The sequence below is a fragment of the Numida meleagris genome, chromosome 5 (genome assembly GCF_002078875.1).
Source record: "Numida meleagris isolate 19003 breed g44 Domestic line chromosome 5, NumMel1.0, whole genome shotgun sequence".
Classification (NCBI taxonomy): domain Eukaryota; kingdom Metazoa; phylum Chordata; class Aves; order Galliformes; family Numididae; genus Numida; species Numida meleagris.
The window spans coordinates 60,555,956-60,578,660 of NC_034413.1; the positions used below are offsets into that span (position 1 = coordinate 60,555,956).

Below are 22,705 nucleotides of genomic sequence, written 5' to 3' on the forward strand. Positions count from 1 at the left end.
GGCGGCGCCCGCTGCGCTGCATGGCTGCGCCCGCCCCGCTGCCACGGGAAGAATGGGAGCCGGCGCGCATGCGCCAGCCTCACCTCACAGCGCAGGTGCGGCACCGCCCCGCGTCTCTAGAAGGGTCCCGGGCGGGCAGCGCGCGTGCGCGAAAGGGATCGCGCGTCCATCCCTCGCACACCTACCACAGAGCGCGAGGTGGGGGCTAGAGGGAGCGTGCCTCTCGCGTTTCTATGGTAAGGCGGGGCGGCGGTGAGATCAGCGCGCGCAGCGCGCATGCGCAAGGGTGGTGTCCCAGCGGCAGCGCCGAGCGGCCGCGGAGGGCTGGAGGCGAAACGACCTCGCCGCGGTGCCGCATCCACTTCCGGGAGCGGCCCCGTTTCGGCGGGAGGGGGCTCGCCCCGCCCCGCCCCGCCCCCGCGGCCGTTACACGGGGGCCCTGCCCCGCCGCCCTGCCCGGTTGCCCGCGGCGACGGCGCCTGCGCGGTGCGCGTGCCGCGGGGCTGCCCGTGAGCACGGCCCCGCCCTGCGCCCTCAGAGCGCGGCCTTGCGCCGCTCCGGGGGCCGGGGGCTTATGGAGGACGTACCGTGCCCCGCACAGCCTGGGCAGCTCGCTGCCGTGCAACGGCCAACCCGGCAGAGCTGGGGCGAGCGGGTGTTTGTAAGAGAAAAACGGTTCCTTCTCCTCAGCTCCTGTGGCGTACACGCCCCTCTCCGCAGCCCGCTGAGGACAGGGCAGGTTCTTGGTACATGGCTGACGCGCAGGCCGCACAGCTCAGCTCTATCTGTTCCAACGACAGAACAGCCAGAGCTTTGCTCCGTTTCCGTTTGTTACCGGTTCCCTGCCGGGACTCGTAGCACAGCTGGTGCCCACGTTTTTAAGATGACCAAACCGTTCCCCGAGCACAGAAGCAAGGAGGCCTGCTTTCCTACAGACCGGTGCTCTTTGTCCCTGCCGCCCCCGCGGCTCCCAGCAGCCCTGCCTTCCTTTGTGCACCCTGCGGCACGCCGAGCCACAGCGTGAGCTGGGCTTAGTCCAGAGCCGTGCGTGTGAGAGACCCATCGACTGCCGCTGCTGCCAGAGGGCTCACACCGTGCCCGAGTTCCGCCTGCCCTCCCCTTGAGGCTGGCAGTGGTCTCTCTCCTCCAGTTCACCTGAAACTCGAAAATCTTTCCTCAAAAGGAAGGCAGCTGACAGCTGAACAGAAGCAGACTGCGCCCGTAACCATCATTTTCATTGTTTCTAATGGAACACTGTCCCTCGGTGGCTTGCTAAGCTTTCTTCTGGTCTCACGTTTGTTTTTATGTCTGCTCAGAGCTGGCAGGCTTCGTTACACTGTGCAGATCGTCAGCTTCCACAATGTCATCACGTTGTGTTTGTTCTAGCATTATCTATGAAAGACTTGTGTGTCCATTGCTGACAGCAATTCAGAACAGAAACCCATCATGAGGGCACATCAGGCTCTCATGATTGAAAGAATCATGAGATTGAATTTTCTCAACAGAATCAAATCGGTATCTCAAAAAGATGTCTCCAGAGTTATTGTTAGATAAGGGCATTTCTCTATCAGTCCTTGGGCATTCATCCAGGCATGCAGAAAGGACTCCAAGTGAAGGAAACAGCAGTGTCTCAACCGGAGGAGCTATGAACAGCACAAGTGAGTGCTTGGCAGAGGCTTCAGCTAATGGTTTAACAGCAGGTAGTACTACCCTTATAAATAATGTACCTAAAGGTACTTTTTTTTTTTTTGTTACTGTGTTCTCATTTCTGAAAGATCTGCGCTTACGTATCTCACACATGGATCTCCTGCACAGGCAAGACTAGCACAGCACAAAGGTAGCAACATCCATCTCCTGAGATTATGCTGTTCCCAATGAAGCAGCACAGATTTTTCTCACCCACCTGCAAAGTGCACCATTTCCAGTTTGCTGAGAAGAGTTCTAGTTTGTCATAAGAAGGTATGTGCCTATACGTGTGCAAAAAATATATATACGCAGTCCATTTGGAAGGTGAAACATAAGCTCACAGTTATCTGCATTTATGGCCCAGAATGCTGGAAGGAGGGGCAAAGTCAGAAACCTTTTTTTCAATATAAAGGAATATATGGATGTAGTAGCTTTTATTTAAAAGCATTGCTCTTTCAAACAAAAACACATTAGTGAAACAACTAGCAGGAAGCAGAAGGAAGAGTTGGGAGGGAGAGGGGCTCTTATTTCATAGAATCACAGAATGGTTGGGTTGGAAGGGACCTTAAAGCCTATCCAGTTCCAACCCTCTGTCATGGGCTGGTTGCCACCCACCAGATCAGGCTGCCCAGGGTCCCATCCCACCTGGCCTTGAGCACCTCCAGGGATGGGGCATCCATGGTAGAAACAACTCACAGTACCTGAACAACCTGCTCTTCCCTTTTCCTTTAGGGCCCTTTTGCACAATGTCTGCTCAGGAATCTGAGGGCTGAGTGCTCCAAGGCGAAACATTCATTTACAAGTAACATGAGGATACTTAGCTGCCCATGAGAGCACAGGACTGGAGCCAGAGCCTGGCTGGCCCTGGGTTGTTTTCCTAGAGTTGCTTATACACTCATGCAGCCTTGGAAAGCCACATTTCCTTTATGTGCTGTCACAGCTCCATTGCTTGCATAGATAAGGGGTGGCACAACTTTGCCCAATTCTACATAGCTCTGCATCTCTCCCTTTGCCCTAGCTCTAGCAATAACATCTCATGCACTGTTCACCTGAACACACCTGTGCTGCGCTAAGGAAAAGGCAGCACTGCTCCTGGCACAAAGATAAATGGCACAGACTAACGCAAAGCGCTGACCAAGCTTCTGAGTGGTGTTGATCTCCTCTAGCAGGATCCCTGGGCAACTTGCCTTCTCTGTCCCTCACCTGTGAAACAGGGAACAAGCTCCTTGCTTGTACCGTGACATTCTTTCCCTTGCACATGACAGTTGTCACAGCTTGGGCTTTGAGCACTTTCGGCTCAGACAATATGCTACCTTTAATTGGTGCTTTCCTGCCAAGCCTTAGTGTTCTGCATCAGGCTCTTTCCACGTGAGAGCTGCCACAAACAAAACAGCATGCTGACCCACTTAGCTCCCATGCGAAGGCACATGAAGCCGTGCTTCAGTCACCAAACAGAAAGGAAGATCTGATAGCAGTAGGCTTTGATTAAAGGGATGTGAGCAAATGGCTTCAAGGCTAACAGTGTGCATGTGGGCACATCTGTGTGTGTCTGCTAGCTCGCAATAATTTGGCCACCCAAGGAGAAAGATCCCACATAAAGGTAGCCCCCACGCAATGTAAACTGAGTTTGATTCAAGATTTCCCATTGGCAACGAGGTCCCACAAGCCATGCAAACATCTCCCGGGCCTCTTGCACTGACCTGCACCCCCTGGAGGCAGAGGATGGTCACCCTAGCCACAACATCAAGGCAGCGTTAATTGTGGTGCTTTTTTGTTTTGTGACTCGGGAGTCCAAGCTGAAACTCCCCAAAGACTGGGTGCTGGCTACTGGCAAGCTGGTGCTTCCAGCCCTTTCTGACCTGAGATGGACTGAATGCAGCAGCCTGGGAAGCGAATGGTGTCTCGCCTTGGACAGCCCAGGCACTGGGTCTCGCGGTTGTGTCGCAGTGTACGTGCCCCTGCTCTTCCTGGCTGCCCTCAGGCCTCTGGGAAAAGACATTTACAGGTCAAACTAACAGGCATCCTATTTTTGTCTTACACTTAAATTGACGTTCAACAACATTTCAGCCCCATTTCCTCTTCCCTCATAACATCCCATTTACACATTCAGATGGGTTTTTCCCTTCCTGTTCTTGTTCTGTTTCATCATCTGCTGTTTTCATTTTACCTTTTTTCCACCATCCAAAGCCTTACAATTATGATCACACCTCCTGTTTTATACATGCACATCATACACGCATGTACCTTAGCAGCATGGATTCCTTTAATCTTCGAAAAACATTTCCTTTTTATCCTCACCCAAATATTAAACCAACTGGAAAGTGACATATCAAGGTTAGGAATGCAGCTTGCTCCTGGCAAGGGAAAAACGCTGAGCTTTGCAAGAGGCTAAGTAAGTGGATTAAGATCCTTTTTAAAGATTAGCTCACCCTTCACCCCAAATGCAGAGTTCTACTGAAATTAATGGATGCTCTTATAAAATTCAATAGCAGGGCTGACATTGAACGACAACACAGCACACACACACACCAGCAGCCCCCTCAGAACTGACTGTCCAAATCACCGACTGCAAATGGCCCTTAAAAACCAATGGATTGAATCTCTATCATGTATTGACACAGCAGGATTTCATCTTGCAAAATTACAAACCAGTGGGAAAAAAGCTGAGCCAGGAGTTCTCAGGACCAAAACAAGGGCTGCAATTCATCTGATGTGACTGCACTGACATTACACCAGAGGATCAGGTTTGCCTTAGGAGAGTGTGTGCTGCCTCTAAAGTGAGCACTTAGCCCTTGCACAGCTCCATCCTGCCCAGTCACAGAGCCCTGCAGCTCCAACAGCTGCAAAATTGGATCCTTTGCTTTCGGGAAACAAAGTTCAGTAGAGTACCTTTGAAACATCACCCAATTAATAAACCACAGAACATCATGCTTTACATAGGAAACCTGAGATAAATGCTTTATAGCTTTGTTTTACATTTCCTCCGCCCATCCTGCAGGCTCATCCTGGCACCTGGAGACACGCTGGGATCCTTCCAGCTCTCCCAACAGAAATCCAAATCCTGCAAGCAGCAAAGCAGCTGTGCTGCTGCTGTGCCCCAGCACAGACCCTGTTCGCTCCCCCTGGTGCTGCTGCCTTCTGCAGGGCGTGCTGACAACAGCACCGTGACAGAGGTGACTCCACTTCCCTGCCCATTTTAAAGAAACAGAACCCCACACAAGCCAAGGGAACCGGCAGCAGCGTCCAACTGCAGAGCAGTCTGAGCCCCAGGCCTGTACCTGCTCACCAAGCCCTCATCTCAGCCAGTACTGAAAAAATGCAAAGAATGGAACGGAGCATTCCCGACTCACTGTCTGAAAAAGGTCTGTTTTTCACCTGTGCCTCTGAGATACTGCCAAGGTTCCAGCGAGCAGACGCAGTGGTGACATCCAGCTTTGCACATCTGGATGGTGCTCCACAGTTCCTGCTCCCTATCTGCTTCATTGGTAAAGCTGTGCAGGAGCCCCCTCATAGCATATCCTTTTCCAGCATATGAGATCCACGTAGCTACTGGCCACAGGAACTCAGCCGTGTAAGTAATCCAAGGCTCCCAGGACAGCTAGCAGCTCTGTCCCTGCCACATGCTTGCTTAATGCTGGGTGAGAAGCAATGAGAGGCTTCACCACTCCTGCAGAGGAGAAAATGTCTCATTTCAGCAATTCTCACTGCTGCTGTGAACCAATTCCTGGGCTCAGGCAGGAGGGACATGCCTGGGTTAGCAGTGTCAGGCAGCATCGTGGCACAGGATCCTTCTCACCACATTCCCACCTCCTCCATTCCAAGCAGTTTAGAGTGCTCCCCGCACATCCTCAGCCACAAAGGTGCAGACCATCAGTGCCTGGAGTTGGATGTTTCAAGATCGTGTGGGTTAGGCCAAAAGCTCTGGAATCCAAACAGGATGTGTTTGAATGGCTTCTTGGACAATGAGGGAATCCAGTGTGAGAGAAGGACCCATAGGTATTGTGGGAACACATCTGACAGCGACTGCATCCCACATGCTTCTGTTACCCTCCAAGCAATACCTTGCCCAGGACAGGGATTTGCACAGCACCTTGTGCAAACAGCCCTGCCCAGCCACCTGCACCACACAGGCAAAGCGTGGACCAAACAACCCAGCTCCGACAGCTGGGAGAGGAGGAAGTCGCCAGAGCCCCCCTGCCCCAGCTGGTGCCTTACTTGGAGGGCAGGATGCCACCCCTCAGAGCCACAATTCCTCCCTTGCACTATGAGCCATTTGCAGACTGGTTTTAGCCTTGTTCCTTGGGGCTGCAGACATTTAAAAGCCAAGCAAGCAAACAGGCTAGTCACTGGCAAGAGCAAGTCACTTGCCCAGCCCGCTCTCCTCACTTGAGGCTCATGGGCTGGCATTGCCGTTCAGAGCACGGTTCCTAGCATGCTCCTCATGCACTGTGTGGCCTGGGCACCCTACCCCAAATCTAACAGGTGGTAAAACCAATTCAATTTAATTTCTTCAATTTCTAGCAGTCTAACACTACTGAGTTCAGAAACACCTTTTTCTCCAGCTTGGCTTCATCTTTTCCTTCTTCCCTCTATTTTTCAGCCAAATCTGCCTTTCTTTCCTCTTTTACTTCCAACATTTTGTGTACTGGGGAACGCTGTGTACTCCTAAGCTGCATTCTCCTTCCTGCAAAGCAGAGGAAGCTGAATGAGTGTAAATGAGCAGGCTTTGCTAAAGAGCATCTCTGTGTTTCCAAAGCTTGAAAATGGTACTAGGTACCAACTCCAGAAAGTTTCTCATTACAGAAAGGCAGAGAGCCTGCAAGCTGTGCCTTGAAAACAAAATCCCCAGCACATCTTGCATCACTGTAAGAACAGTGCACAGCCTGCCCTAAATCCAGGAGCTTTACGTTCATGCAAGAAGAATGAACCAATGACTGGAGAGCTGAGAAATGAAAATCAGTGGACGGACTGAGGCATAACTCATGACACAGCACGTCTGTTCATTTGCTACGGAAACTATGTTTGGCAAGTATCAGGTGTCTGAATTTCTGCTTATGTGCATCTCCCAGGACAGCAGTATATTAATAACTCAGGCAGCCTAAAAACAGAAACTGTCACCAAGAAAACTTACCCTTCTGCTGAGAGCTCCCTGCTTAGTGACTGTTACTCAAACAGCACCCATTTCTGTTTCCTTATTTTAAGATTCGTCATCTAAGCCAATCTCAATTCAAAGACCAATAAGAAAGGGAAAGAAATTTACAGCAGGAAGCGGATCTTATTATAAACACAGTTTTCAGGAATGTCTTTTTCTTATCTAGACTCACGCTGCCACGCAAATATGAAGAAAGTGGCAACCAGGGTGCTAGTTCAGATACACAAACCCTCCCAAGAGATCCACAGAAGCATGCAAGTAATCCCTGGAAGCCCATGCAACCAGACAAGCATGACAGGCAGCGTGAAAAGAAGCCACAGAGTTCAGCAGGGAAGAAAGCAGCAAGCACACAGAGGCTTCCAGGCATGGGCAGAAGACATGGCACAGGGAGGAGCAGCAGAGGAGAAAGAAAGCAGCACAAGCTTAAAAAGCAGGGCAAGGAGTGGGACACAGGGGAAGGAGTTACTCAGACCTCAACAAAATTGAAACTATACTGTATAAGTTACCATAGATAATGTTGTTTTAAGAGCAGCTTTAACTAAAGAGCCATGGCAGAAGTAGCTTGTATTAATGGCGGCAGCACCAAAGAAATGGGCATATTTAAGATCCATCTCAGATTTGTCCTGTATTCTTAAGTCATTTTAGAGACGCATCAGGCACACCAATGCAGGTCACTCCAAACTGCTTGGGCTAGATCGGTTTCTCTGTAAATGTGGGAGGTGAATTCCCAGAACTGACGCTGGTTGCAGAGCAGTGTGTCCCACAAAGTTGCAGTGCTGCCCTCCTGTGTCAGGCTGCATTCAAGGGCCTTGGCTCCAGACGGGACTGAGTGCACCACACTGCTAGCAGCTGTCTGACTTCCACAACGCAAAGAATATGCATTTTAAAAGAAAGCTGTTCGTTCTGGGCAGATACATTTTATTTCTTTTCCGTTGCTCTCTGTTGTATGAAGTCTTGTAGCAACCTTTTCCAGAGCTGCTTATCTGTTCCTAACATGCTCAAAGTGTGCTGGTATTTCTGCCAACTATGGTGGTCACATTAATCTCAGAGCACACTCCAAACCTTAACTACAGATGTATGTGTGTTCTACTGGTCTGAGGCGTAAACACTGCCTGTTTCACATCAATCAGCATGCAGATATGCCCCTTAAAACAGCCAACAGTGGCTGTTGGTGATCATCAGGCCATCAGTGGAATTGCCTCGCATGCCTAAGGTGACAAGTGTTTGATATAAAGACAAACTCACCCAAGTGGCTTCCCCAACAGTTCAGAGCAGCAAAGGAAAGTGATCTAATTTGAGTCACTGAGAGAGTGTCATTATAATCACATCTATCTCCGTCCTTCTCACCTTCCTGAACCCTATTCTTTTTGAGCCCTCTATGACCACTCCACATTGTGGCAGCAGGAACTGAAAGGCAATGGCTTGCTGAGGCAGCATGGTGTCCTGTCTCTGCCAATGACAGCTCAGGGAAAACCTGACTGATCACAAACAAGATGAAACTCAAGGAATGTCAATGTCTTTCTTGGGGGAAAAAAACTCTCCCCTTCTATTCGCGTAATTATGTGAGAATTCACATACAGCACAGACACTCAGTTAAACAGAAGCACTACCAAAGCCAACACAACTAAAAACAGTTAAAAATTGTATTTTAAGTCATCGTTAATAAGTATAAAATACAGATGCCATCAGCAGGCTCAGAATGGACAGCCTAACATTTCCTTTCAAATCAGTGGGTGCTAGAGACAAATTACAGAATTAACACAAGGTTCTGGCATGACTGTAGGCACTCATGAGTGCAAAGTCAAGAAAATCTTCACAGACAGTGAAGATGCAGCTCCCCAACAGCTAACAGGAAGGGAGTTATTTGTGAATACTTTCCCTGCCCGTGAAAGACAAACAGTCTGGTCAGACAAACTGAGACAGGGCAGCAGAAGCTTCGCCTCACCATTTTGAGTTGAGGAAGAGGAAAACCATGGCTATGGCCATCAGAATTTTAAGCCTACTTTTGTTTCTTCAGGTTGTTTTTTTTCCTTGGCTGTTCCTTTGGTCTCTGCACAGCTTTCTTAACACTTGGAGGGGGCAGTTTGATCATTATTTCATTGTCATCTGTGTCATCATCTGCTTGGTGAGCTTTCCGGCGCTCAAGCACTGTAGGCGTACAGACTGGAGTAGGATCCTGAAGAGATCAGAAAAACAGGATTCATTGCAAAGCATCTGCCAGAGAAAGTTGTCACTGCCTCCGTGGTACCACAAGGCACCTCAGTCCAGCCCTCCTTCAGAACTTCCACGTCTTAGGGAAACCTGCTTTGTTTTTATAACTGCCTTTAGACAGTACTTCTTCAGACTAGAAGCGTCATCTCCAAAAGAGTAGATGTGAAACGCAAACCTAAATTCCAGTATGCTCTTATGAATGTTGATTTTCTAAACCTTTTATTTCCTGACTCAAAACCACTAAAATTCTAAGATGGAAGAAGTCAGAAAAAAACACACCTAAGTATATTTGCAAATGGCAGCCAAAAATGCCGTGTTCAAGCCCACAGCAGAGCAGAAACATTCCAGTTCTATCATTTCAGTCATCTTTCACAATTCAGTTGACCAAATGTACAAGTTTTCCTGTCTTCCTCAACATAGCCCTGTCCTGATTGTCAAAAGTAAAAAGATCATAGAAATAACAAAAAAAAGTACTGAAATAAAACAAACATGTCGATACCTGACAGACATTTTCGACTGTCAGTGTCCCACATCTCAGTCTTGATGACCTGATACTTCCTTTCATCCTCCTGCTAGTTTGATCTGGGGTTAACTTTTAAAACACTGGAAAACCGTGCCTGGAGAGCATGAGGGAGATGGTATACTGCTAATAACAATGCACTGAGCAGAAGCCTTTGCTGCTAATTACCCCAACAGAACAAAGAACTGAGGAGATCCAACTGCTGTCTTCCGTTCAAATGGGTTCATCCACCTCAAAGGACTCTCTTTTGTCACAAACACCTCCCAAAGGAAAACAATGCCCAGGTTTCCAGGTACCAAAATCAGCAGAAAGAAACCAGCTGCAGACCTGAACCATCTGTCACAGGGTGGATGGTTGTGGTGCTGGGCAGCACCAGCACTGTTTGGTCTTACCTGGCTAGTCAAAGAAGCGTTCTGTTTGGCCTTGGATGTTTTAACTTTCTTCCTCTTCGCAGGAAGCCCCTGTGCAGCCTAGGAAGCAAAATGGATGGGGTGAATTGCTACAAACTTCCCACTTGAAGATGTGAACTCTTACCTAGCAGTCTATAAGTTTTTTTTTGCTTTTTAACTACAAAAGCTTTCCTGCAGGAATTACCCAAATTACACACAGTCCAGAGCCTGGGAAAAGCCCCTGTTGCTCTCTGTGATCCACAACTTTAAACACGGGACTATCAACTGTTTAACAAAAGAAAAGGAACTTGGTTTCCTTGTACTTAGCGCATCTTCAGAAACTACTTTTCCATAAAACACTCATCAAAACCATCCCAGACTTACAAATCCAGGGAAGTTGTACTTGATGCCCTTTTCGGCCAACCTCTTCCGCAACCTGTTCTCCTTCCGCAGCAGCCGCTTCGCCATCTTGGCCTTCTCAACGAGGGAACGGACCTTATTGTACCGCTTAACTGCCGGCTGAGAGGGCTTCTGAAACATCCGGTCGCTGTTTTTGAAGAGGTTTGCGTGGACCCTTTCGGGAGGCATGAACTGACCTGCACCACAGGCATGTAACAGCAGGTGATAACAAAGCTGCTACTCCCACCGGCGCCAGCCGAGTTCCAGTGTAACATTACCCACAGCCACACCAAGCACTGTTACAGCGTCGTAAGAACGCCGGAGATGGAAGGTAACTGAATACTCAGTAGAAAGGTAGTGGAAGAAAACGCAGAATACACTCAGAGAGACCCAACCCCCCAAAATAACACAAGCACACGTGGATTTGCTTTGCGCGTTACAGAATGAGCACTTTGGTCCATACTCACACTTCAGCAGTCTTTCAGAAAAGAGGTAATTGTTCATTGTGTCTGCAACGATCTTGGCCACATCGTCAGACTCGAACTCGATGAAGGCATAGCCTTTGCTCCCTCCTGTCTGCAAGCAACAGCAAAGAGATCTGAGGTGACACTTTGGTACCTGAAGAACTAAATTAAAATATTTTACGCTTCCAAAGTTGATGTGCATTCTCAGCTGCATGTAAGCATTTTCACACAGTTCAGTGAGTTCACGAAAAGCAGCAGATTTAGTCCCACATCAGTCAGATAGAATTCCTAAGTATATACCTGTGCACGGAACAAACTGTTCAGCGATACACACTCCCCTGCCTCTTGCTACTAAGTTTATACAGCAATGTTAGACCACGATGATAAATTCAGAAACACAAAGCCCCAAGAGAGACAGTACAGTCTTTCCTATGACATTTCAGGTTTTACTCTGAATTAGTACATTCTGGTCACGCTGCTTACACCTGTACATATCTACGTGGAGGAAAACGGGGCTACGTTAACTGCCGCCGTGATTGCTCAGCAGTGGCTCTGTGACAGCCAGCCCTTAGTCTTCACTCAAATTCAACTTCAAGCCCTTATTTCTCAGACGCGCCGTGCAGAAGGGAGCCTCCCTCTGCTCGATCAGGAAATTGCAGCCGAGTTTTCCACGCGGTGCGGAGGGCCGGGCCGGGCAGGGCGGGGGGGGGAGGGAGAAGTGCGATGCCCCACGTACCTTTTTGCTCCTGGAGAGCCGCAGCCGCCGCACGGTGCCGAACTGCTCGAAGTACTGGCGGAGCTGCGGCTCGCACAGCCCGCGCGGGAGGTGCCCCACGTACACCACGCCCGGCGTCAGCTCCTCCTGCAGGGCACAGCAGCCGCGTCACCGCGGGACGGGACAGATCGGGACAGAGCGGGCCGGGTCGCCCCTCCTAGCGCCCCACTCACCTCGTCCACCCGGTTCTTGCGAACACGCCGCACCTTCTTCTGCACCGTGCGCTGCAGCTGCGGCTCCAGGGACAAAAACGACGCTGGCGCCCCGGCCCCGGCCCCGGCCCCGGCCCCGGCCCCGGCCCCTGCTGCCGCCGCCGCCGCCATGCTGCTCGGCTCGCAGCGGCCGCCGGAAGTGCGTCATTCCCCCACGCGGCGGTGTCGCGCGGCAGCAGGAGCGCGCAGGCGCGGAGCAGGCGGGTGCCGTCTCCTAGCAACGGGGCCCTACCCGCCCCCCCGTCCCCCCCCCGCGCTCCACGTCGCCTAGCAATAGGGCCGCGTCGCCGCGCAGCGCGGCCTTCGCACGGGTGGCGAAGCACAGGGACGGGGCTCTCACGCTGCGACACCGGCCGCACCCCGCCGCCTTCTGCCTTCACCGCTTCCTCAGCGGTACCGGCTCTCCGGCTCCTGCCGTCAGGCACTGAGCGGGGCAGCCCGGCGGCGCTCAGGCACTGCGCGGGCAGCCCGGCGCGGCAGGGCCCCGCTCGGAGGCCCCAGAGGCGGGAGCCGGTGGCGGCGGCGGGCGCCATGTCAGTGAGCGCCATGTTCGTGGCGCTGCAGGGCGCGCTCACGGCCGACCAGGACATCCGAGAGGTGGGAGCGGGGCCGGGCCGGGGGGAGTGGGGCAGCGCGCAGCGCTCTGAGCCGCCCGACGGCACTCTGTGTCCGCAGGAGATCCGGAAGGTCGTGCAGGCGCTGGAGCAGACGGCCCGAGAGATGCTGACGCTGCTGCAGGGGGTGCACCAAGGGGCCGGCTTCCAGGACAGTGAGTGCGGGCGGGGGAGGCGGTTCCGAGGCCGGGCTGTGCCGTGCGGGTCTCGCCCCGATCGGGGTAAAGCCCGTGCCTGGGTCCTTCGGCATAACGGGAACGTGCAGGCACTGCGGTTGTTCTGACTTTCCTGGAAGCTTTCGAGAGCTAATTCGGAAGGGGAGAAACGATTACTAAGTAATAGACTGCTGTGCCTGGCTCCGTGTCTTTTCACTTTTTCTACTCGGGGAGAGAGCTGGTGCTGGAACTTGCAGGGTCTGAGAACAGCTGCGGGCTGGTTGAAGTGCCGCAAGGAAGGAAGCTCAGCTTGCAACTCTTCCGCTGCCAAAGATAACGGAAGTGTGTTTAATTGGTTACGAGTTAACTCGTGGCAATAACCTGTCAGAACGTCGTCTGTTCCAAGCATTATGATGGAAGTCAATAGTGACTTTGACTAGTAAAGGCTTATAGTAAAGGAAATAATGCCAGTTAACACGGAAGTCGTTATGGAGACAAGTAGCAGTTGTCAGGTGTCAGCTATTTAAACTCCAGTTCTGTGTGGTAATGGTTGGCTTTCTGTGGGGCAGTGCTCTCAGGCTTCTGTTTGGTTTAGTTCCAGCAGCTTTACTGAGAAACAAGAAGGGTTATTCCTTAACAGGTCAGAAAGAGATGTATCTGATGGTTCTTATAGCTGTGGACTATGGGGATGACTGACTTCATAGCACCAAGAGCAGCCCTGTACTTTATTCCAAAATATATTGAAGATATATATATTTTTTGCTCTTTTTCATACTAATAATTACTTGCAGGTGACAGTAGAGAATAATGGCGCTTGGTGACTGTAGCTGTATTTCCATGGCTGGTTGAACCGGTGCTGCTGCCAAAAGAAGCTGTGCTGCATGCCCTGCCCCCTGTTGGGCCATCACAGGTGGCAGCATGCTGCTCCCTGCTGTTCGATCCTTTATGATGATTCTTATATCAACAGTTGGAGCAGAGAGATGGAAACTCGAGGAGACAGCAGAGAGCCAGTGAAAGCACTGAATAAGATTTAAACCAGGCAAGGCAATCTGTACTGCCGAAGGGAAGGGCAAGGGGTGGCTCGAGTTATCTTCATAGAGCTATGTGATAACTGGAAGTTTGACGGAGGGCAATTTTCTGTGCCAGCTGGAGGTATTTAAAACATTGTATTGCACAATGGCTTCCCCCCGTTCTCCAGGGGCTTAAAATACCTCGTGGCTAAAGCTGTTCTCATGGAGTTGTCCACAAACCTCTTTCACTGTGGGGCGGCAGCTTTTCGTGTTGACTGATGATGAAACTGTTCAGTGCGGTGTGTGCTGCAGCCTAGGAGCAGCGATGTGATGAGCGGTGTCGGGCTGTGGTCCTGCACGTGCAGCCCAGCCGGGATTGGGATCGGTGAACGGGAGGTGGCAGTGGGCGGTGTGAAACCGAGACCACTCGCATGCACAGATTGAACGTGTGCTGGGCAGGCTGAAATCCCGTTCATTCAGTTACCTTGCTTGAGAGCAGGAAACACCATTGCCTCCTGTAACCTGACTGGTAAGGAAAAGAATGTTACAGGATTTAAGGGGGAGAAAGAAAAGTTACTTTGATTGTTGGGAGTTGCTTGACAGTGTAGGCCCCTCAGCAGCCACTAGAGGAGGTGTACAGTGGGCTGAGGCCAGCCAGCTCTGTGCTGTATTAACTTTTCACAGCTCCTTAGATACCTGCAGGCCTTTAAAAGCGTGGCTCTGCTGCATCAGATGGGGTCTATCTGACCTTGCTGTCAGTGCCCCTTTCAGCCTTTCCCCATCTCCACTTCTCATCTCTCCTTCTTCATTACGCGTTTGTAGCCCTGCTCCACACGTGGTCCCCAGGTTTCATTGCTCCTTGATTCAATCTGGAGGTGACACACTGACCCCGTGTTGATCCCTTCCATCCTCTCTGTCTGTCTGCATCTCCTATTACTTCTTGGATGACTGTATGATCCTCCTGGTGTTTTCTCCAGTCAGTACTCACTACAAAACGCAGACTTCATCCACAGCTTAAGTTCTATCACAAAAGTAATTAGTTGCCGTTAACAGCGTTTCATAAATAGCGCTTGTCTCGAGTTCAAAGCTAAGGGGCCACAACTCTGGAGTATTTGTGACCTACCTGTGACTGGTGCTGTAGGTGTCACTGCTTTGCAGAGCCACCTGAACGTCGCTGAACTGTCTTGGACAGAAGCGAGCAGTGTGCTTAGAGGAGCATTAGTGCAGTCTGCAACTGAAAACTCTTTGTTTCCAAAACCCTGTTCTTTGTCAAGCACTGAATGTTGCATTGTTTGTTTTTCAGTACCAAAGAAATGTCAGAAGGCTCGGGAACACTTCGGTACAGTAAGAACACAGATGGAATCTCTGAAGACCAAGTTTCCTGCTGATCAGTATTACAGGTGTGCAGAGCCAGACGCAGCCAGACACGGAGCTGAGCATGAGGCGAGCGTATTTGGCACCGTTACACAGAAGAGTGATTTAAAGGCTTATGGGCCCAGTGGTTCTGCTTGAAGAGTGATTAGTATAGAGAAGTGTGAGTTCTTAGGAAGGAAAACTTAAGAAATTGGCGTTCTGTTGGAGCATCCCTTGTTTGTGAAAGCATTTGCTGCTCCATTAATGTAATTTAAGCTGTTGGGCTAGGGATGTTTCTGAAAACATAGCTCTAAATCTGCCACAAAATAGCTGTTGGATACTGCAGATGGTAAATGAAGTCATCACCTTTGTTTTATTTGCTGCCAGAAGGGGACAGTGTCTGGCAAGAACAAATCAAAGACCAAGAATGTTGTGAGCTCAGATGTGCTGCTGGGAGACGGGAGGGAAGGAGGTGATTGTGTGGTGGGAGTGGCAGCTTGAGAAACAGTGAACTGAGCAGCTGTGTGAGGGGGGTGAGCAGCACTGACCTTCAGCAAAGGGGTAGTGCTGGGGGATGGAGGAGTGGATTTTAAGCCTGATGTAGTTTAGTGAGCAAAAAATCTTGCAGAGTGCTACACGTAAAGGTAAAAACAATGTATACTGCGGATGTCTAAAATGCTTGTTCCTCAGGAATGGATGTTACGTACTATTTTTTTTATCATGATTTGGTGTTTTCTTCGACAGATTTCATGAGCACTGGAGGTTTGTGCTTCAGCGGTTGGTGTTTCTGGCAGCGTTTGTAGTCTACTTGGAGACAGAAACGTTGGTGACCCGAGAAGCTGTTGCAGAAATACTTGGGAGTAAGTTCGTTGTAACAAGAGAAAAAGCCTGGGAAGTTTTCAGATGTTGTAGCTTGGAATTGGAAAATGTAATGTAAACAAAAGTAGTTATGTGTTAATGAGTTCTTCACTGTGAAGAGTATCCATGCAGCCTGCCTGTCTGCCGAAAGAATCGTACAAGGATGGCAGCTTACTTTTCTCACCTCTTGGTTTGGTGCTTAAAGAGAAGACAGATTAGATTTTTTTTTAATGCTGTAGAAGAACTGTTGCCTCCCAGAGCACAGGATTTGTGGGGAAAACAAAACACCAAAAAAACTGTAGACCTCTCTCCTCTATGTAAATTCAGTTATTTTGTTAGATGAATTAGAACCTATTGCAAGTCCAGTTGAGGGTGTAAAAGATGCTAAATCAAAAGGCTGTGAAGAGGCAGTAATTGCATCATATGCAGGAAAAGGCTGGTTTTTACTTTGCAATAATATTTCATAAACTTGATATTTCGAATTAGCTCCAATAAATGAATGCAATTTCAACTTGGTTTTGCTTCTGTTCAGTAGCACCTGATTGCCACTCTGCTTTTTTTTTTTTTCCTTAGTTGAAGCTGATCGGGAGAGGGGCTTTCACCTGGACATTGAAGACTACCTTTCTGGTGTATTAACTCTCGCCAGTGAGCTGGTAGGGAAGATATCCACGCAAATGTTTGGGTTGAAAGTGACACAGAAGTAATGTGTTATTGTTTTATTGTAACTTTCCCAAGTTGTTTGTGTAATTATCGTTTGTATTTGAATGAGTCTGACCTTCAGCCAGCTGCTTGTCTGCGTGTCAGGGTTGTTCCTCCCTGATATTTTAAGTGTTAAACTAGGAGCTGGATTGAAAATTCCCGAGTCTGGTCAACCAAAAGGTAGATGTGAGTTTAATAACCCGACTGCCCGGAACAAACCTGCTTCGTTTGCTCAAGGAGCCGATGGGAAAAGGGCAGTGACTCGGGTGCGTTCCTCTGGCGTTCTCCCAGGTGACTTGTGCCTCTTCCCCTAGGCCAGACTGGCAGTGAACAGCGTCACGGCCGGTGACTATTCTCGCCCTCTGCGCATCTCAACTTTTATCAACGAGCTGGATTCTGGCTTCCGTCTCCTCAACTTGAAGAACGACTCCCTGAGGAAGCGTTACGACGGCCTGAAATACGACGTCAAGAAAATTGAGGAAGTGGTTTATGACTTGTCGATCAGAGGACTCAATAAGGAGGCAACGAGTGGTGCGGGTGGAGAGAAATGAAGGATGCTCACTGTAACGGCATCGTTGATTACCTCAAATGGTTGCCAAGTTAGGAGGCGTGCTAGCAAAGCCTTCCTGCAGTAGTTTAGAAGAACTGCAGCCGATAGCTGCTCTCTATTTTCTTACAAAAGGTGTAGTATGGGTGTTAGATCTCAGAATGTTTTGTAAAATCACGTGTAGGTTAGCGCAGCAAGCCCTCTGCTCCCAGTTAAATTCCTCTGTCAGAACACACGTTGCTGCTCTGTGCGCAGTGGCGGTCAGTGACTCCATGAGCCAAACCTCTCACTGGTTCTGTAGTGCTGCTTCAGTGCCCGGGGAGCTGCGTGCTGCAGCTGTTTCTACTCACGCCCCTTTACAGATGTGTGCACACATAGCTCAGTGCAGATACATGGCATCTTAAAAACACAGACTGTAAGTATCTGCGTGGGTTTTTTAAGACACTGGGTTTTTTTGCTTTTTTAATTTTCACTTACTTCAATTAAGTTGAACAGATTTGCATAACTGTTTATTATCCAGATCTTTTACAATGGCTTCAGTTAGTTTATCTCCCCTCGGAATCGATGTGTTACACCTGGGCACATCTGTCTCATTTTTTCCCTCCAAGGTGCCTGCTACCAGAGCGTACAAGGCTTTCTCAAGTATCTGCTTTCGCTGCCTGCTGTCTCATTGACTGACGTGAGTAAATTCTGAGTTTACTCATGAGTAACTCTGAGTTTACTCAGTCTTTTACTTTAGGAACTCTGTAGCTTTTCATTTTCTTTTGAACTAGCAAAGTTTCTGAGTAGAGAAGTGTTAACTGACAACCTGCAGGTAGCATTTGAGTTCTAACAACCTACACAGGCCATGATTGTACCTGTTTCCTGGGTTTGAAAAAAAAAAAGTTCACGTAGTAAAATGTTTGTGTGTCCCCAGAAAGGGAAATCATTACTTTCAGATACTTGGCGTGTAAGATATTTGCAGATACCAGCAGCCTTTTCCATCTGTGTAAGTGGGCAGAATCCTAGCTCCCAGTTTGTTAGTTCCCTTGTCCTCAATGACTTTGAGTCTTTCCACTTTCTTACTTCAGGGGGTGCACTAGCGCAGGAGAGAAACAACTTGTTTGGGAGGAGGAATATTTCCAGAGGATGAATATGAACAATCAAGCTTACGTGGGCTAGTTAGTGTTTCATTTAGTTGACGAACGTTTCCCATTGTTTCAGTTACGTTTTTATTTTGTTTATTGGAAGAAAATGGTTTCTTGGTTACTTTGGCCAATAAAAACTGTTCTTTGGCCATTTGGTAACTCTGCCTGTTTTCTGATTATCTGATGTTTTTGCCTTTCCTTCCTGGGAGCCTAACTTGAAGCATCATAATTCAAATTCAGCCTTCAGCTGTATGTGGGCTCACTTTGGGTGTACGCTGTTAAACGCAGCGCTCTCCCCAGCTGCCAAGTGGACTGCTAGTCAAGCTGCACACAGATTTGATAGGCTTAAAAAAATAAAACAACTAATTTTGACTTGTTAAACCAGTTAAAATAAAGAGATGGAGGAGTCTCTTAGTGCCATGTCCAAGATGTGGCAAGGTTTATCTTCAGAGCGTCTCATAATATTTCGTGTTTGTCCTCATCCTGTCACATAACGTAGGCAGATAGCAGTATCCCCCTATCACAGCTGAGGAAAATGAGGGTATAACTTCCTGAGGCCCTTGGCATTGAGGCCAGCTTTAAAACTGTGTGTTTGTTCTCACCTTACGCCACTGTTTGCTTCTTTCTCACTTCAGCCTTGTGGAGGTGGGAGGAAGGAAGGAATTAAGCCAGTTCTACAGTCCAAAGCAAAGGCTCATGAAACAATGCCCTAAGGCTCTGAGACGTGGACCAAGGTTACACAGGAAACGTGTGGGAGCAGAGGAATTAGAGGCTTCCTGAGCATCAGTCTGGGGCCTCTCAGGTTGGAGGGCTCCTGGCACGTGGGCTTGGGATGTGAGGCCACCTGGCAGGACGGGTTTCTGGTTGCAGGACATGTGTGCATTAAGGCTTTGTGCTGGCTTGTGTCCCAGCAGCCCTGGATGTGTTTGGTCGTGGAACAGCTCTGCTTCCTGATGTGGAATCCCATACACTTAATGCAGTTTCTCAGTAGATGCCCAGAACGCCAGCTCCTGCATCTCCCGTGGCTGGTGAGACAGCAGTGCTGTGCCTCAGGTGCAGACGTGCAGGTACTGTGAGAGGGACAACTGGAAGAGCAAGTCTGAGGGCTTCCAGAGTCTGCAAGTCGTGGCATCTTTTTGTTGAAAGCTCTCTGAAGAGCAAGTGCCTGACACTGCAGTGTCACTTCCCCCTAGGGTGTTTAGCAAACCCCTTCTTCTTTCCTGTTCCTAGGTTCTGCGAGAGCTTAGCATCTCCCTCTGGAAAAGCATTATTTGCAAGAGCCAGTCTGCATAGTGTATTCCCAAGCTGGGTCTGGGGAAGGGAAAAAGAAACAGCAAACATTCTCCCTAAGCAACAGCAGAGAAAGGTGGGGACCTGCATCTTTGTGCAGCTTCCTCTGGACGGATAGCTTGTAGGGCCTCCCAGCCTTGATAGTGAATCTGCACCTTATGCTGGTGCTAAATAAGCTGTACTTATGTCCCACAGCTGGGAGCAGAGGAAAGAAGGGAGGACTCAGATTTGAGTCAGAGGTCTCTCCTCTGACTCTTCCCTTTCCCGGCAGTAATCATAGAATTAGCTAGGTTGGAGAAGACCTACAAGATCATCCAGTCCAACCATCCACCTACCACCAATAACCCCACTAAACCATGTCTCTCAACACTATATCTAAATGTTCCTTGAACACCTCCAGGGACGGTGACTCAACCACCTCCCTGGGCAGCCCATTCCAGCGCCTGACCACTCTTTCAGAAAAGCAGAACTTCCTAATGGAGCAGGTGAGCCAGTGGGGAATGCCAAGGAGAGGCAAAGCTCTGAAGACTGCAGAAGCCTGCTGGCTCCTAATGTTTGAACTCCGAACTAACTCCTACTTGGTACTGAACACACTGCGCAGCATGTGCGGGCAGCTGGGAGGGGAGGCAGTGAGTCAGAGCAGGAGCACGGCGGAGTCTGACTCAGCAGCCAGCACAGCTGTTCTCTGAACCACTTCGGCCTGAGATGTGTTCCAGCGAGCGCTCTCTTGGATCGTCTTTGTATTCGCTTACAGCTTTTTTCCTCCCATCTTGATGTCATTTCTGTGCTGCTGCTTTGCTTCAGTAAAAAGGGCACTCAAATAGTTGATGAGCTGTTATTTGTTTATAGCACTGCCAGTTCAAGCCCTGCAGATCAATGAGAGTGCTGACCTGAAACCGTTCGGGAAGGAGGGGCGCGCGGCGCCGTGGCGCAGGATGCAGCGGAGGCCTCAGGGTGGTAGTTAAACCAGCTCTGGCTGCTGGAATTGATAAAGCGCAGCCCAAGTCCAGCACCCTCTTTAAGCTGGCGGTTGTTAAAGGGCACGTCATCACCTCCAGAGTGCCCTTTGCTGGTGCCAGCACACGTCTTTGCGCAGTGAACTGGATTAAGGAACTGAGCTAGCTGGAACAATCCTTGTCAGAGGTGCTTGCTCCAAGCCTGGTTCGCTGCACGGTGCTTCGTGCGCTGTGCCAGCACACGGTGGAGGCTCCTTCTTCACCCTGTGGCGCCAGATTTAAGTGTTTGCTGAGCTGCAGTGCTTTTCTTGCAGTCATTAACTGCTTCCATTTGTTAAGAACTGCCGGGGATTTTCTGTCCGGGCAAACAACGTGCCTTCCTTTACTGCAGAGTGATGCCTTCTGTGCTGTAGAACCTCAGTCCTGTTTTTTAGCCAGCAAAGTCATGACGCACCAAGGCAATTAACAAGAGCAGAAAGTAAACATGGATGAGTCCTGGGTCCGCGTGTGGACGCTGACCTCGGCTGCTCGTCAGCAGCCATCCTCCTTCCTCACAGTGCTGTCTGCTGCCACGGGGTGCAGCTCTGTTCCAATGTGGGGGCTGTCCAGAGAGCTGGCTGCCTGCTGGATTCACGGGGTGTCACTAAGTGTTTGACTTAGAAAGGAGCAGTCCTTGACAGTACAGCATCTCTTGTACACGGACTGTGAGCCAGGCGTAAATTATTGAAGATATTTTCTGGCAGGTTTTTCTACCTGTGTTCACTGCCTCTTTTGCCTTGCTCTGGGCAGCCATCACTGGGGCATTGCCCTGCCTGAGGGAAGAGTGACTGTCCCAAAACAAACCCTTGCTCGAAAGAAGGGGGAGCGTGCTCTTGTCAGAACACGTGTTCATCTGCACATTCATACTATGGGTGTCCAAATGTCCAAACTGCTTCTGCTGGGGAGAATGTAAGATCCTCAGCGCGTTTAAGAGGAAACAAGGCTGACATCTGCCCCATCTGTGAGCCCTGAAGAGGGCTCTTCATCTTGGACATGATGCTAGAAGATTTGAATCCTCTTCCCTTTGAGGATCTTGGGGACAGAACTAGATTCACCAGTTCCTTCAGCCTAAAAGAGAGGTCTGTTCTCTGAAGCACAAGTCTCTGCTTTCTGAAGCTGTTACTCTTGATCTCCCCACATTTGCTTGTTTGTTTTTCCAGGCTTTCCCACCCAGCACACTTACTCCTCAAGTGGATTTTCTTTCCTTCTTTGGGACCTGATCTCACAGGGGGATCTCAATCCAATGTTGTCTTTCTGGGTGCGTTTTGATCTCAGAACTGCTTGGACTCTATGATACAGACTGTCAATTTATTTCATTTTTTCCTGGTAAGTTACCAGTAAGATTCATACTAAATCGTTGCTAAAGGTTCTTTATGAGTTCTGATGAATTAAAGGAGTAATCTGACTTTCTTCTTTTTTTCCCTTGATCCCAGAAGGGGGAATTTATCCTCTCTTCCTTCTGTCCTTCTTATTCTAGCAAGATCAGATGGAAGGAGTCTTGAAAAGTAATCGCTATTGTCAGTCATAAATCCTGAGAGGCATGGAAGTATTGTAGAGCCCTAAGAAGGCCAGTTTGGAACAAATAATTACTTCCTTGGCTGGTAGCCCGCTCCCAAGTACCACGGTGTTACAACTGCATTTTGTCAGGTTAATCAGAAATGGAAAAATACCACACAGCTGATCTCTAGGGCTGCCCAGGAAGATGTGTGCGTGGGATACTGAAGGATCTGGAATTTCCCAGGAGAGGGACCATCCAAGTTCACCAAGGTACCTGAGGATTATGGAAACTTACTGCCCTGTTAGTGTGCTGGCGCTGCTCACCCTTCCTGCGCAGGCTCACCACGCAGCACGAGTGCTCGCAGGGCCGGAGAGACCGTTCAGTGCTCGTGCTCCCTTCCAACGCCTGTAATTGAAAAGCAGGCAAGCAGCTGAGTACACACTGGATACGTAAAAGATAGGCAGCATTCAAAACGCAGCGTCTGTCCAGTTTGGCAGGTTCCTCAATCTGTCTGTCCCTTACTGTAGCGGGATGTCCCAGAGCCAAGAGCTTGTACTGTTCCCTGGCCACAGTTTATTTAGGGGTGGGGCTGCAGCACCAAGTACATGTTCTGTTCATAACGCGGGGCGATTCTTTATGGACTTTCTTTGGGGAGTGTGCGTGGTGCGGAGGAAGTAGGCGGTGTTTGCAGCAGCGTGGCTGGCAGGTGTTTCCTGTCATACTTAGAAGAGCCCAGAACCTGAAAAACTGA

General features: G+C 49.5%; 3 protein-coding genes across 14 annotated transcripts in view; 1 reads left to right on the top strand and 2 right to left on the bottom strand.

The window, feature by feature from the left end:
- CLASP1 (cytoplasmic linker associated protein 1) overlaps positions 1-385 on the bottom strand; it is a 154,396-nt gene extending 154,011 nt beyond the window's left edge. For 5 of the 12 annotated variants that reach the window (XM_021397907.1, XM_021397905.1, XM_021397908.1 and 2 more), the window contains exon 1: positions 186-383. The gene's annotated coding sequence lies outside the window, so the exon portion shown is untranslated. Of the gene's footprint in view, positions 1-185 lie in introns of all 12 variants that reach the window. The other 7 variants (XM_021397904.1, XM_021397899.1, XM_021397903.1 and 4 more) reach the window with 2 other exon arrangements.
- On the bottom strand, positions 8,468-11,934 carry NIFK (nucleolar protein interacting with the FHA domain of MKI67). Its single transcript, XM_021400599.1, is given in 7 exon segments — positions 8,468-8,867; positions 8,870-9,014; positions 9,962-10,039; positions 10,343-10,554; positions 10,825-10,933; positions 11,558-11,683; positions 11,770-11,934. Coding segments are annotated over 7 exon segments (864 nt in total). The 5' UTR covers positions 11,920-11,934; the 3' UTR covers positions 8,468-8,823.
- On the top strand, positions 12,138-18,330 carry TSN (translin). The gene is made up of 6 exons (XM_021400600.1): positions 12,138-12,405; positions 12,484-12,577; positions 14,891-14,987; positions 15,685-15,800; positions 16,372-16,451; positions 16,812-18,330. The coding sequence occupies exons 1-6, from the start codon at positions 12,340-12,342 to the stop codon at positions 17,046-17,048; spliced, it is 690 nt and encodes a 229-aa protein (XP_021256275.1). The 5' UTR covers positions 12,138-12,339; the 3' UTR covers positions 17,049-18,330.

Excerpts from the sequence above, each read along its gene's own strand:
- TSN (XM_021400600.1), top strand. The coding sequence starts at position 12,340 with ATGTCAGTGAGCGCCATGTTCGTGGCGCTGCAGGGCGCGCTCACGGCC. Across the intron at positions 12,406-12,483 it reads CCGACCAGGACATCCGAGAG|GAGATCCGGAAGGTCGTGCA; the intron begins GTGGGAGCGGGG and ends CTGTGTCCGCAG. Across the intron at positions 12,578-14,890 it reads AGGGGCCGGCTTCCAGGACA|TACCAAAGAAATGTCAGAAG; the intron begins GTGAGTGCGGGC and ends TTTGTTTTTCAG.